The sequence below is a fragment of the Nerophis lumbriciformis genome, linkage group LG10 (assembly GCF_033978685.3).
Source record: "Nerophis lumbriciformis linkage group LG10, RoL_Nlum_v2.1, whole genome shotgun sequence".
Lineage (NCBI taxonomy): Eukaryota > Metazoa > Chordata > Actinopteri > Syngnathiformes > Syngnathidae > Nerophis > Nerophis lumbriciformis.
Window position 1 is genome coordinate 37,355,278 of NC_084557.2, and position 14,683 is coordinate 37,369,960.

Here is a 14,683-nt window from a genome sequence, read left to right on the forward strand (position 1 = left end):
ATTTCATTAACCGTTGCATCATGACATCATTACAATGACAGCAGCATCACAAAACAACAACAGCAGAGTAAATAGGATTTAGTTCGTCATTCCAGAAAGTAGTGGCTACACACATATCCTGTACATTACGTACACAGGCAATAGACTACATTTTTCCCCACCACATTGTGTCGACATTTCTTGCTCTCGGACCGCTCAGATTTATCAGGACTGTGTCTCTTTTTGTGCCCAGTAGGCAAGGGCACCAGACAGTCACTGATTATATCAAAGTTACTCATTATTGATGCTTTAATTCAGTTACAATTAAGGCAAAACAGAGACGAAGCGAGCGAACATGGGCGGTGATGTTGGATGGAAGCCACATTTTGCCACAACAACTTTGTGAAAAAGCTTTCGCAAATTAAGGCATTTTAGGCTGCAACAATCACAAAAAAAGCCTGCAAGCGAATAATTTGTGAACAACTTTGTATTGTCATTTTGTCCACCTCTAGCTGCAGTGACCACATGCCAAATACTTTTTTCTATTGTGCTTGTGTACTTCAATATTTATGCTAGAAGAGCACAACCTCAATCAAATGTTAGTCGAACTATTGACATGGCAGCCAATTATCTATTATTAAAGATGCTCCTCCATCACACCATATGAGCAGAACAACTCAACAGTCAACTCACCTAGCTTCACGTGCGAGTTCAAGCAGGCTTTCAGCTTTCTGAATGTCGTCAGCACTCTGCTGCAGGATGCTCTCCACATTGCCCAGTTCCCCCACCTTCTGTCGAATTTCATCCGTCAGGTTCTGAAGCTGCTCTGGTGTGGTGGGCATCTGCATGGCTAACACCTCATTGGCCACTTTTTCAATACTCTCAAGATCGGCTCCATCCTCTGAAAGAAATGAAATATTTGCATAAATAAACCTTGTCTATGAATCGTCATCAGCCTCTCGGCTGAAAACATCTTTATTTCTAGAAAAGTTGTCTTATTCCGCATTCTTGAGATGAGAATAACAATTAATTCCGATGAAAAATATCTTGATTTGCTGATCTTATTTGAAATATGTTGATTTCAAAATATGAGACATAATAAAAATAGCTATCAAGGTGTACGTGTGAGGAAGTCTCGAATCTGTCCGATGAGGGTCCTCAGCTCCTTGTTGCTCTGGTCAACTTTGTGTTTGGTCCTGTTGGTCTTCATAAGGACGTCATTAGCACTAATTTTTGCATCATCTGCCTGTTGTTTGAGCTCTGAAACCTGAAAAAAATAATACAAATGAGACTCCATCCAGAACACAATCTTCATATCATCATAGATTCGTGTCTCACCATCTTTGCAAGTGTGTCCACTTTGCCCATGGCATTTAATATTTCCTCTTCAGAGTCACTAGCTTTCTGCCAACTGGAGTGAACTTTTGTCAACAGACCATTACATTCATCTCCTCCACACCTATGGCCACCTTCTACGTTCACACAGCCAGGACCTCTGCACGGAGACGACCAACATGACCCCTGATCTGCTGGATTCCCACATGTCTGTTGAGCCATAGGAAATGAGATTGAGACCATAATGGACAAATCAGCCCAGAGCAACTGCAGCCATACTGGCAGATGTTTAAATGTTTGCTTATTCAATTAATTTTGCTCTTACACTCAAAAAATTACTTTTGTTGTTGGTCCCATTTTCCATGAGCTTAACTCAAGACTCTTTCTATGTACACAAAAGACCTACTGATATACAGCTCAAATATTGTTGACAAATCTATCTAAATCTGTACTAGTCTTCTCCTTTGCTGAGAGGTGTGGCACATCAATATGCTGATTAGACAGTATGATTATTGCACAGGTGTGTCCTAGGCTGGCTACTCTAAAAAGCCACTGCAAAATGTGCAGTTTTATTACGCAGCACAATGCCAAAGGTGTCGTGGGAGCGTGCAGTAGGCATGCTGACTAGCAATGTTCATCAGAGCTGTTGCCCATCAATTGAATGTCTTTGAAGCCATTTCACAGAATTGAACTGGCCTCACAACCGCAGCCCAGGACCTCTACATCCAGCAGCTTCACCTCCAACATCGGTTTGCAAAAACGTTCAGAAAGCATCTCAGGGAAGTTCATCCGCATGCTTGTCTGGCAACTTGAAAAGTGCTCTCTTCATGGATGAATCACTGTTCACGTCTGGAGGTAAACAACATGTATGGCGTCGTGTCGGTGAGCCGTTTGCAAATGTTGCCGTTGTGGATCGAGTGGCCCACAGTGCCAGTATCCGTCAAAAGCCAAACTGTTTAACCATTAAGAAGGACACTCATTGACTTTCATTCATTTAACAATTTAACACAGTCGGGATCTCCTGGGGGATTGTGATGAGATTTCAGGGACGCCAGAAGCAGCAGGGGAGATGTTACATATTTGTGTCTGCGCGTCATTGTCAGTTCTTGACTGCTACACTAAAAGGGGCATGTCGCTTTAGCAGGGAGGCAGCTTTTGCAGTAGGTTGCGGGGAGGCTGTTAGTTCAGGTATGGGGAATAAAATTGCATTACATTCTAATCTATAATAACAATTTGAAATGGGGTGTAGAAGCAATTTCCAGAGTTATGTGTAATGGGGGACACCTAATTGTTCCAATGGGTGTCACCATTGTGCTTTGTGTTACCTTGGTAGGAATTTTTCACTAACTTTTAGCAGGCCAATGCAAAACGATTTTTAAAACTATTGGTAAACTATGTACAAAATACCTATTTACAGAAAGTTGTCTTATTTAAGCAGCAGTCTGGCACAGTGAATAAGAAGTAAGTAGGTCCCCGGGTTTAATTTCCAGGCTCAGAGTCTTTCTGTGTGTAGTTGCATGTTCTCTGGGTTCTCTGGCTTCCTCCCACCCTCATAGACATGCACTTGAATTTGAGTGCTAATGTTTGTCTGTCTATCTGTGTTGGTGCTGTGATGAGGTGGCCACTTGTCCAGGGTGTACCGTGCCTTACGCCCGAGTGCAGCTAGAATAGGCTTTGTTTTTGCTTTCTCATGGGCCAAAATCACCAAATTCCTCCTCCTTTCATGTAACATGGAATGACAAAATGGGGACATAAACCATTTCTCAGGAGTCGAGAATGGGAAATAGAGGCGGTCATGTCCACACGAATATAGATAGTTTCTAAAACACATATCCGGGGTTAAAACAATCTCCATCCACAAGAGTGTAGTTTCAAAACTGTCACTGTCTACATAAGAACACATACACCAGCTGTCATGCACATTTGGTCCAATCAGAAGCCTGGAAAAGCAGCCACAGCTGACTTGGTGCCATTACACCTCTGTTATTATGTTTATTTTGATATACTAAATATAGAATGACATGTACATTATTGTATAGTAGCTCGCCATGCCATCGCATGCCTCTGGCGGTCGAATTCCGCCGCCAACCCTTATAAAACGCCCTTAAAATTGGACACGCCGCGGGACTGCCTTGCCCAAGAGGTGCAGTTTTCCTCTTGAAAAAGTTAATTGTCCTTTCGCTGGTTCACATACAGAAACTTTATGACTTTTACTTCCTTTACTATGTCAAATATTAAGTCTTATTCTGACAAACTATACTTTCTTTGAGGTGGTAGCAAATAGAGATTTTTGTTTTGTTCACTTTATTAAAAGACCGTATTCATTTTCAAAGTACTTTTAATTAACTTTGGAATATTCACGTCTAAGTACATCCATGTTACATTACTGACACCTAGGGACCAGTCAGTATACATATCCTTTGTTTATCCAGCCATCCATTTTCTACCGCGTGTCCCTTTTGGGGTAACAGGGGCTGCTGGAGCCGATCCCAGCTGCACTCGGGCGGAAAGTGGGGTATACCCTGGACAAGTAGATCCTTTTTTTATTTTTCAGTAAAAAAAAAAAAAAACTAAACGCCATGGGCGTTTACACTGCACACCAAATCTGATATTTTTTGCCTTCAAGTGACACAGATCAGATTTTTTATTGCCAGTCTAAACGCTCCGTGCTTCAAATCTGACCATTTGGCATCAGGTTCAGGCCACATCAGGAGATACACCTGAATCCGATTAGAATCTAATATTTTCAAATATGACTTAAGTCTAAATGCAATGTGACCTGAATGTGACTTTTTCGTTAGCTTTGGGCGAGCTACGTCACTCGTGTGCGCGGGCAAAGACGCAGTCACTAGCCAAATTGAATATTTCATCACAACATCTGGTTTCGGTGAGCAAAGTCTATTTAAGACGACCAAATTTTCGGTGCATCACTTGTCAATGGTGCGCAAATAATAGTTTATGTGTAATATATGAATTAATATTTCAATTCCGAAGAAAAAGCAATTGTTGAAGGACTGGAATTGATGCTGTGGCGCATTTGCTTACATGTGAGTTGAAAAATAAAGCTCACATATATCCACGCTGATGTCCGGGTCTCCTCTACCTGACAGCCATTAAAAGATTAGAACCCTCCCAAATATATTACACTACATCCATTCATACATTATATTACTTTAATTTACTTTCACGTAAAAAAAACATTCACTTTTAAGGTGTTGCGACTTTTTTATTTTATTTTGTAGCAGTAGCGACTTCCTTTATATTCACTTTATCGAAGTGCACATGCAAGTGACATCGAGGCCACATAGGGGCCTGTGCGCGTTTACACTGGAGTCAGATACAAATCACATTGTAATTGCAGTGTAAACAGTCAGCTGGAAAAAATGAGATTTAAAAAAAATCAGACTTGGGCCACTTTGGCCTGCAGTGTAAACGTCGTCTTAGATTTGTTGACGATGGGCTAAATCTAAGGAACCAGATTGGATTAAGAAAATACTTAATTGAAGACAGCCCTACAAATAATATTACAACAAATCAAAGCGATACACAGTCGATCCCTGCCCTGGTTTAGCATTCGTTCCCCGCATATTCTTGAGTTCCTGTCCTTTGCTTTAAATTGTAAATGGTCATTTTTATAAACAGAACTTAATGAAAAGTGGTGTGATGGCACTCTATGCAGGGCAAAAAACTGAGTTCTGCAGCTATGAATCCAGCAGAAAGCACAATTCCAGCACCGGGAGATACTGACAAGTTTTGTAAGTCAAAAACTTTATCCTGTAAACCTGTACCGGTATTTGTTTATTAACATGTACAACTGGCTTCAAAATGTGTTTTTATAACTGAAGGATAGTGAAGGGTTTCAAATATCAAATATAGTAATTTTAGTGCTTTTTATGAAGTGTCCATTATTCGTCATTTGCTGGGGGGTCTTGGAACATAACAACATAAATAGTGGGGATATTGTTTGAGAATGCCCTTGGCTAAATTTGGGAAATAAACAGCATTTTATTTTGAGGCCCCCATTACAAAAAATGTTCACACTTTTTTATTTGAGAAGATGTTTATACTTTTTTTAATCAAACTTGAATTTCATTGTATGCATGTTTTGTACTAAAACCTATTCATTAAAAAAATGTATTGTTAACTATTTTTTTTTTAATGCAAAATAAACAAATAACATAATTCGAACATTCCCATTATAACTTTAACTACTAAACTATCATTATATCTTCCACTTGTATTACTAACAGTTAAGGAAAACTCTAGCGTGTACCTTGTGGCTGAGCTCTGTCAGGTCCAGAGTCTGGATTTGTCCAGCCAGTTCATCCAGTCTCTGAGCATGCTCTGCGTGTCTCCTGAGGAACTCATCTCTGGTTTGGTTCATCTTACCCCCAGTGAGTTCCCGAAGGTGAGCAGAGTTCTCCACTGGGCTGTCTGGGTCGATGGTAGAGGCATTTGCTCGACCTTCAGCCACCTGAGACTGCAGGTAGTACTTATTAACACTGTTTGCAGCCCCTGGCAACAAAGAAATACAAATATTAATAACAATGTGAAGCACTTTCCTAAATCACTGTGTCTTCATCAGTAAAACTGAGCAGTATCACTGCGGCAGTCAGGCAAGCGCTACCAGAGTCTCATGGCCAACACAGAGAGACTCAGGAGCTTCTATCCCCAAGCCATCAGACTGCTCAACTGCACCGCTGATTAACACTTATCACAATTGCACAAAACCGCACGCACAAGAATCACTTTATTTACCACTGTAATTACCGGACTACAATACACTTTATTCAATGACTGTAAATAATGTAAAAACAAGAGTATAAAGAAGTCATACTGTTCCATTACCTCTGTTCATACTACTGTCACTACTCAACTGCCAAAAGAACTATAGACACCTTAATATTTATTACTTCCTATACTGTATATACTGTGTATACTGCATTTACTGTTATACTATTTGATATTGCACTGGTACTGTATGTGACTACTGTACTTTTACTTGTACCGGGACTTATTGTGCAACTTATTGTCTTGTAATTAATGTACATCAGAGCTATTCAAATTGTTGTATTTTTTGTATTTAGTGTATTAGATTCAGCAACTAGTGTTTGGATCCCACTGTACGCAATATCTGAAGAGCATGGAAAAAAACATTTCACTGTGGTGTACTCTGCATGGGACGAATAAAACCTCTTGAACCTTGAACCCTTGAACCCTGAACCTTGTATCCTTTACCTAATTGGATTTAGCTGTCTTTTTTAACCATGTCTCCAATGGCCAGTCACTTCCTAAGGCTAAGAGCACATTTGGCGCTGGTTGTTTGTCATCTTTGTCATTGTACGAAGTAACCGACCACTTATCCCGCCCACCACCTCTTGATCATCCATCCATCCATTTTCTACAGCTTATTCCCTTCGGGGTTGCGGGGGGCGCTGGAGCCTATCTCAGCTACAATCGGGCGGAAGGCGGTGTACACCCTGGACAAGTCGCCACCTCATCACAGGGCCAACACAGATAGACAGACAACATTCACACTCACATTCACACACTAGGGCCAGTTTAGTGTTGCCAATCAACCTATCCCCAGGTGCATGTCTTTGGAGGTGGGAGCCCGGGTACCCAGAGGGAACCCACGCAGTCACGGGGAGAACATGCAAACTCCACAATGAAAGATCCCGAGCGCATGATCGAACCCAGGCCCTTCGTATTGTGAGGCAGACGCACTAACCCCTCTGCCACCTCTTGATCAGTCCTTCTCAAATAGTGGGGCAGGGCCCCCTGGGAGAGTGCGATGCCAGTGGGGGCGCGTGCAACCTCAGAGAACATGCTATTTTTGCCATAGCAGAATATGATGAAGCGTATGTAGCACTTGGCTTCACTATAACCACGGTGGGAGACGAGTAAAGACCGGTTCAGAACATTTTAATGTGCTACATCATCATCAGCTAAATGGCTATTAGATCATTAAAAAGTTATCAGGTAACTACACAGAAATTCCTCACCACTCAGCGCTTCACATTTTGCATTTTCATAGTTTTTTTTTCTTGGCCTGAATATAAAGGGGCTGTTTGCAACCTTTACGTGGATGTCTACAGGGTGCTACCTTTCCAGAGTGTTTTAGGCATTACACGTCACTTTGTTCCGGCTTTTAGCATGTATTGACATAACTATAGTGGTATGGAACACACACGTGCAGTAGCTTTGTGTGTGGTCAGCTAATGTATAGCAATTTAATAAAGTAGAACTGCACTGTTTTGGAATTTTGCCTATCGTTCACAATCGTTATGAACGACATGACGATGGGTGTATTTTTTAATCCATTCTAAATATTAAATACATGCGATCAAAAGTCCACTTAATGGAGCCTATTCTGCCTATTAAGCCCTTTAAAAACATCTAAACACCTCCATTAAAGTTTTAAATACATGCTGTAAGTATATATGTACTGTAATGTAGTAACGGGCACATTTATAATAACATTTAATATTTACATATTTTGCCCATTTCAAGCATACGCATTAATTTAAAAGACGAATCACGACGTTCGCTTTTTTTTTTAAACAACATCACTGATTTCTACTCACTGCAGACTTTATGGGAGCAAACATAATAAAACATCACATACTGCACAATATCTGCTATCATTAGGATAACGACTGATAAAATGTTAATTTTTTCTCATTTAGATTAGGAATGACTCATAATCCTCGCGAAGTAAAGTGTGGTGGAACCAAGTTTCTTTTTTGTCGTTGTCGTCTAAATTGCCTGTCAAAGTGTACCAACTTGTCGGAATACGTCTTTGTTCTTTCATCTCCAGGGGTGACGAGGCTGCCTACAGAGAGGGGGTCCTGAAGCTGACGGCCTGGTCTTCGGAGAACAACCTCGCTCTCAACACCAGCAAGACCAGAGAGATCATCGTCGACTTCAGGAGGAGCAGCACCGACCCTGCCCCCCTCTACATCAACGGCGAGCGTGTAGAGAGGGTCCACACCTTCAGGTACCTTGGAGTCCACATCTCTAATGACTTCTCCTGGACAGTCAACACCACATCAATCATCAAGAAGGCTCAGCAGCGGCTACACTTCCTTAGAGTCCTCGGGAAGTACAACCTGAAGCCTGACCTGCTGCTGACCTTCTACCGCTCGTCCATCGAGAGCCTGCTGACCTACTGTATTACGGTATGGTACGGCAGCTGCACTGCAGCAGACAGGGAGAGGCTGCAAAGAGTGGTCAAGACGGCTCAGAAGATCATCGGCCGCCCTCTCCCCTCTCTGACGGACATCTACACCTCCCGCTGCCTCAACAGAGCCAGTGCCATCATCAAGGACAGCACCCACCCTGGCTCTGACCTGTTCCACCTGCTGCCCTCTGGGAAGCGCTACAGGTGCATTAAAACCAAAACAAACAGGCTAAAGAACAGCTTCTTCCCCAGGGCCATAACCATCCTGAACGGACTGCCCCACTGTCCCTCATAACTGCCTTCTCTTCGGTGCAATAACCCATTCCACCAACCACCCTGTTTTTGTTTTTTGTTTTTTTCATGTATATATTCATTTCACACCATATTCATTGAACTTCTACATTTTTTATATTTTTATATATTTGCACATTGTTTTTCTAGCATGCACACATCGCACTGTATGGAATGGCCTCAATCTCGTTACCTTGCGTAATGACAATAAAGCTGATTCTGATTCTGATTCTGATTCTTCTATTATCCAGGTGAAATAAATGCATGACAGTACAGTACCAACAACTGAGAACACGTAAACATCTAACTCAAGCCCCTCTTTACTCCCTTACAAAGATATGAACAGTCGGAAATTGTGAGGCAGAGTTTATTTGACCTAAAAATAAATAAATGAATAAATAAATAAAATGTATTAAATAAAGGCTAGGGATACATTTGTATCTGATTGAGTGGAAGAAGTATTTGATCCAACCAGCAAGCATTCTGAGCCCCAGTGGAATTTCTTGCTTTATCAATGGGGTTGGGACCATCAGTTGTGTTGTGAATGAGAAGGTGTTCAAACTTTTGGCCTGTACTGTATATATAATGTAGTAAGACACGTTAATAACAATATATAATATGTACAATATTTACCGTATTTTGGTCATTTTTTGCATTGCCGGAACTGCAGTTCCCTTCGCGCATTTATTTCCGTTTCCATAGCAGCGCACTTCAGACTTCCGGCAACAAATGTGTGTTCCTACTTCCTGTGTTTTTTAATCATGGCGGACTTGATAATAGGCAACGAAGACGACTATGTTGGACAAATGAAGATTCACAACCTTATCTTTTTGAAGTTTAATATACGGAGGATGAACTGCTGTTTCTAGAAGCGAGCACGAAGAAGAGGTTGAAACTTTGGAGCAGACAGAAGCAGAGAGAGTGAGGTCGGCGTGACTTTGACGCTGTAAATGTGTAACTTGAAGTCAAGCTAGTTCGACATAAATGGAGTGCTTAATCAGGCAACTTGAAAAAACGTCCCCGACCAGCTGGACCAGTGGTTCTTAACCTGGGTTCGATCGAACCCTAGGGGTTCGGTGAGTCGGCTTCAGGGGTTCGGCGGAGGTCAATACACACCCCACTCATCGTGTAAATACAAACTTCTCCCTATCAACGTATTACAGATACGGCAACAGCTGACTGACTTGCAGGTGTGTACCGGTAATTTGTTGTGAGTTTATGCACTGTGTTGGTTTTGTTGTTTGAACAAGTTAAAGTTAAAGTTAAAGTACCAATGATTGTCACAAAAACACAAGGTGTGGTGAAATTTGTCCTCTGCATTTAACACATCCCCTTGTTCACCCCCTGGGAGGTGAGGGGAGCAGTGAGCAGCAGCGGTGCCGCGCCCGGGAATCATTTTTGGTGATTTAACCCCCAATTCCAACCCTTGATGCTGAGTGCCAAGCAGGGAGGTAATGGGTCCCATTTTTATAGTCTTTGGTATGACTCGACCGGGGTTTGAACTCACAAACTACCGATCTCAGGGCGGACACTCTAACCACTAGGCCACTGAGTAGGTGGCCTAGTGTTCATGCACGGTTCATTTTATGCACCAGTAAAAAAAACATGGTAACACTTTAGTATGGGGATCATATTCACCATTACTTAGTTGCTTATTAACATGCACATTAGTAACATATTGGCTCTTAACTAGTCATTATTAAGTACTTATTAATGCCTTATTCGGCATGACCTTATTATAACCCTAACCCTCTAACCCTGACCCTAACCCTAACCAAATAACTCTAAATTAAGTCTTTATACTTAGAATATGTTCCCCTAGTGTCTAAATAACTCTAAATTTAGTCTTTGTTACTTAGAATATGTTCCCCTAGTGTCCATATAACTCTAAATTAAGTCTTTGTTACTTAGAATATGTTCCCCAAGTAGGGATGTCCCGATCCAGGTTTTTGCACTTCCGATCCGATACCGATATTGTTTTTGCACTTCCGATCCGATACCGATACTGACCGATACTGGCCTATCCGAGCATGTATTAAAGTTTAAAGTTATTTAGCCTACTTAGTTGTCAGAATCATGTTGAAAAGGGTTTTAGTACTCTTGATAACAACTAGCCAGCTGAATTATGGGAGTTTGAATAATACACAATGGTTGGTAACAAGAAACTGACCTGTTTATTCAAGGATAAACACAAAATAGACTAAATTATACATGACAAACAGAAATTACATCATTGAACTAGGGCTGGGCGATATGGCCTTTTTTTAATATTGCGATATTTTAAGGCCATATCGCGATACAAAAATATATATGTGGATATTTTGCCTTAGCCTTGAATGAACACTTGATGCATATAATCACAGCAGTATGATGATTCTATGTGTCTACATTAAAACATTCTTCTTCATACTGCATTAATATATGCTACTTTTAAACTTTCATGCAGAGAGGGAAATCACAACTAAAAAATATCACTATTTTTTTCATACGGTGTTGATCTGGAAATGTTTGCCTCAGCATTTTGATGGTGTGGGCGTGTGGCACCGAATGGAGATAAGCGTCTCGACAGACGTTACAATATTTGAACAATGATGACGAAAACTGTTTTCTCTGTCGTGTCCGTGTGTCGAAAATTGTTATGCGCTTATTTTTTTATTTGATTTTGTGCGTGGCATAGATTTGCCGTGCGCTAGCATCACAGCTAACGTTAGCCATACTGCTACCTCTCTGCGCGGGGAGGACGTATACGTATATGACGTATGACATGACAGTATGTGATGTGTGTAAGAAGGTGCGCTTGCTGTCTGTGAGAGGGAGACACAGGAAAGAGTGAGAAGAGCCTGTCGTGTAATGTCCGCAGCAAAAAGCAACTGTGTGAGAATCCATGGACCTGTGGATGTGTAGAGGTTGTGCTGGAAAATGCGGAACGGAAATTAGGGAGCAGCAGAAAAGTGGAATGTATTATTTAAATCGGTGCGTTGGAAAACACGGACCGGAGTTTGTTTTTTTTTTAAACTGGATCTGGATCGGCATTTTACTATGCCTTGCTGATACGCAGTTTTTGACAAATATCGGCGGCCGATCCGATCCAAATATCGGATCGGGACATCCCTATCCCCAAGTGTCCAAATAACTCTAAATTAAGTCTTTGTTACTTAGAATATGTTCCCCTAGTGTCCAAATAACTCTAAATTAAGTCTTTGTTACTTAGAATATGTTCCCCTAGTGTCCAAATATCTCAAAATGTAGTCTTTGTTACTTAGAATATGTTCCCCTAGTGTTCAAATAACTCTAAATTTAGTCTTTGTTACTTAGAATATGTTCCCCGAGTGTCCAAATGACTCTAAATTAAGTCTTTGTTACTTAGAATATGTTCCCCTAGTGTCCAAATAACTCTAAATTAAGTCTTTGTTACTTAAAATATGTTCCCCTAGTGTCCAAATAACTCTAAATTTAGTCTTTGTTACTTAGAATATGTTCCCCGAGTGTCCAAATAACTCTAAATTAAGTCTTTGTTACTTAAAATATGTTCCCCTAGTGTCCAAATAACTCTAAATTTAGTCTTTGTTACTTACAATATGTTCCCCGAGTGTCCAAATAACTCTAAATTAAGTCTTTGTTACTTAGAATATGTTCCCCATACTAAAGTGTTACCAAAAACATATAATTTTGTCTTGAATTAAAAAAAAAATTTATTTTTTATTTTTCACTAAAGAAGCGTTCGGTGAATGCGCATATGAAACTGGTGGGGTTCGGTACCTCCAACAAGGTTAAGAACCACTGAGCTGGACCAAACGAACAACAAGTGTGTCACTTCAGTATAGATCATGATAAATGCAGCACGTCATTTGTGTTACTACAACTACAGTACATACACGGTCGAGCGAGCTCTGTACCGGGCTAATACCTTACAGATACTGTAATATGATTGTTCATGTTTTTCAGTCAGTACTGATTGGTGTCCTATCGCATTGTGTTGTGCATTATATACTCAAACGCAATTCGGATCCTAACACATAAGTTAGCTTATCTCTCGCCGTTGTTAGGTTTTATGGCTAACACCAAGGCATGCCAATGTGTTCGCTCTTACAATAACAATGTTGCTACAGCTTGGTTATTATACAGGTTACGGAACGTAAATTAGGTATTGTTGGCGGTTTTTGAATGCATTTTAAAAGTGATTTAGAGGTAGAATTGATTGCTCCCATTAGCTGCATTGAACGAGACTGAGTTGATTTTTATAGATTAGAATGCAAAAAAAATTAGAAACCTTTTGTCTTGTTGTCTCTCATGATTGTGAATGATATGCAAAATTCCCCAAAAAGTGCTGTTCCCCTTTAACTTGTAGGGTAATTCGAATGCCTCTTGATTGACGGGAACGTGCAAAAAACCAAGGACGGAGAGCAAAAACAAGAGCGGAGGAGGGGTATTGGAATTGAGCCTAAGTCATGTTTTTATTAAATACTTTTTCCCCCAGTCAAATACAAACTAATGGTATTTCTATATCATGTCGCTCTCTACTATAATAAACCTATCATAAACAAACATTATTGACTGTTCATATCTTTGTAAGGGGGTAAACTTACAAAAGGGATATAAATACCTTCTTATTCTCACCTCTGATGTCCGAGTTCTTGATGAACTCAGCCTGTTCTAAAATGTCCTGAACCGTCTGCTCCAGTTTCTGAGCATGTGCCGTCAGCATTTTCAGTTTATTGTCCATGGCGTCGTCCTCCTGCTGCACGTCTATTAGCGTCTTTTCAGTGTCATTTAGTGAGCGGCTAAGAGCTTCCATCAAGTCACTGATGGACAATCAGAGGCCGTTGGTCAGATTTGAAAGCTTTAAGCCAATCATCAGTTTAATGACGGCAGTTTTAACTACCCAAATAAAATCCATTCTCACCTAGCCTCTTTTAGGAGCTGCTGGATCTCGCTTAATGGTTGTGAGGCCGGGTTCTGGTCAAGGAGGGCGTGGATGTCGGAGGCGCTCCTCTCCATGATGTCAATGGACTTTCTGTAGGGCCCACTTACTCCACTGGTTTTGATAGCATTTACCTTGTTTGCAAGGCGATGTGTCTGATTGGTCAGCTGCCCAATGACCATGTCCCACTCAGAAAAGCAGAGGTGACAGCGCTGGCAGTCCGGGAAGGTACCAGAGAACCCACGGGCACAAGTGTCACAGTGTGGTCCAGACACACCTTCTACACACGCGCAGTGACCGTTGTTCCTGTTGCACTGCTGCTGCGCAATACCACGAGGATCACAGTCACATGCTGGCGGAAAAACAACACACAGGTTTAGATTTTCTTACTGCTTTAAGCAGGAAAAATAAGTCCAAAAGACTCAACATTTTTGCAGAAGAGATGGGCTAAAACACTCCTCTTTGTGGGTTATATATATATTGTGGAATATTGATACACCTCAGGTAACATTGATAGGAACATAGTTAGATAAATAGTTGGCTTATTGATACTTTACAGGAAGCCAAACCGTAAGTAAAAAAAAAAGAATAATGTAAATCAAATACAATGAACATAAAAAAAAATAATACAGCCTCCTATGTATATTTTGTATTATCAATACTATAGTGATGGGCAAATGGCGCCTGAGTGAGTGTATGTCACACTCACTAATGACACAACACCGATCCTGTGTTAAGTGTTTCATCATGGTCATCTGCTGAATTGAAAAAGTTACTACATAAAATGAAGTTTGCTTGTGTGTTTATTAAGATCCTTAGTAGCTGCTGCAATAGTACAATCCCCGGCAAAATGTATGGAATCATGAGTCTTGGAGGATGTTCAGTAAATTGACATGAAACAATAGTCATTTTAAATGTCAAATAAAATAAAATCAAACTTCATTTATATAGCACTTTTCATACACAGACGAGAG

At 40.7% G+C, this 14,683-nt stretch overlaps 1 protein-coding gene across 1 annotated transcript in view; it reads right to left on the reverse strand.

The window, feature by feature from the left end:
• lamb1a (laminin, beta 1a) overlaps window positions 1-14,683 on the reverse strand; it is a 123,430-nt gene that overhangs the window by 18,310 nt on the left and 90,437 nt on the right. The window contains exons 24-29 of the mRNA XM_061969629.2: window positions 13,692-14,061; window positions 13,406-13,590; window positions 5,588-5,829; window positions 1,318-1,524; window positions 1,102-1,246; window positions 673-880 (exon numbers count right to left, since the gene is read on the reverse strand). Coding sequence (XP_061825613.1) covers window positions 673-880; window positions 1,102-1,246; window positions 1,318-1,524; window positions 5,588-5,829; window positions 13,406-13,590; window positions 13,692-14,061 — 1,357 coding nt within the window. The remainder of the gene's footprint in view (window positions 1-672; window positions 881-1,101; window positions 1,247-1,317; window positions 1,525-5,587; window positions 5,830-13,405; window positions 13,591-13,691; window positions 14,062-14,683) is intronic.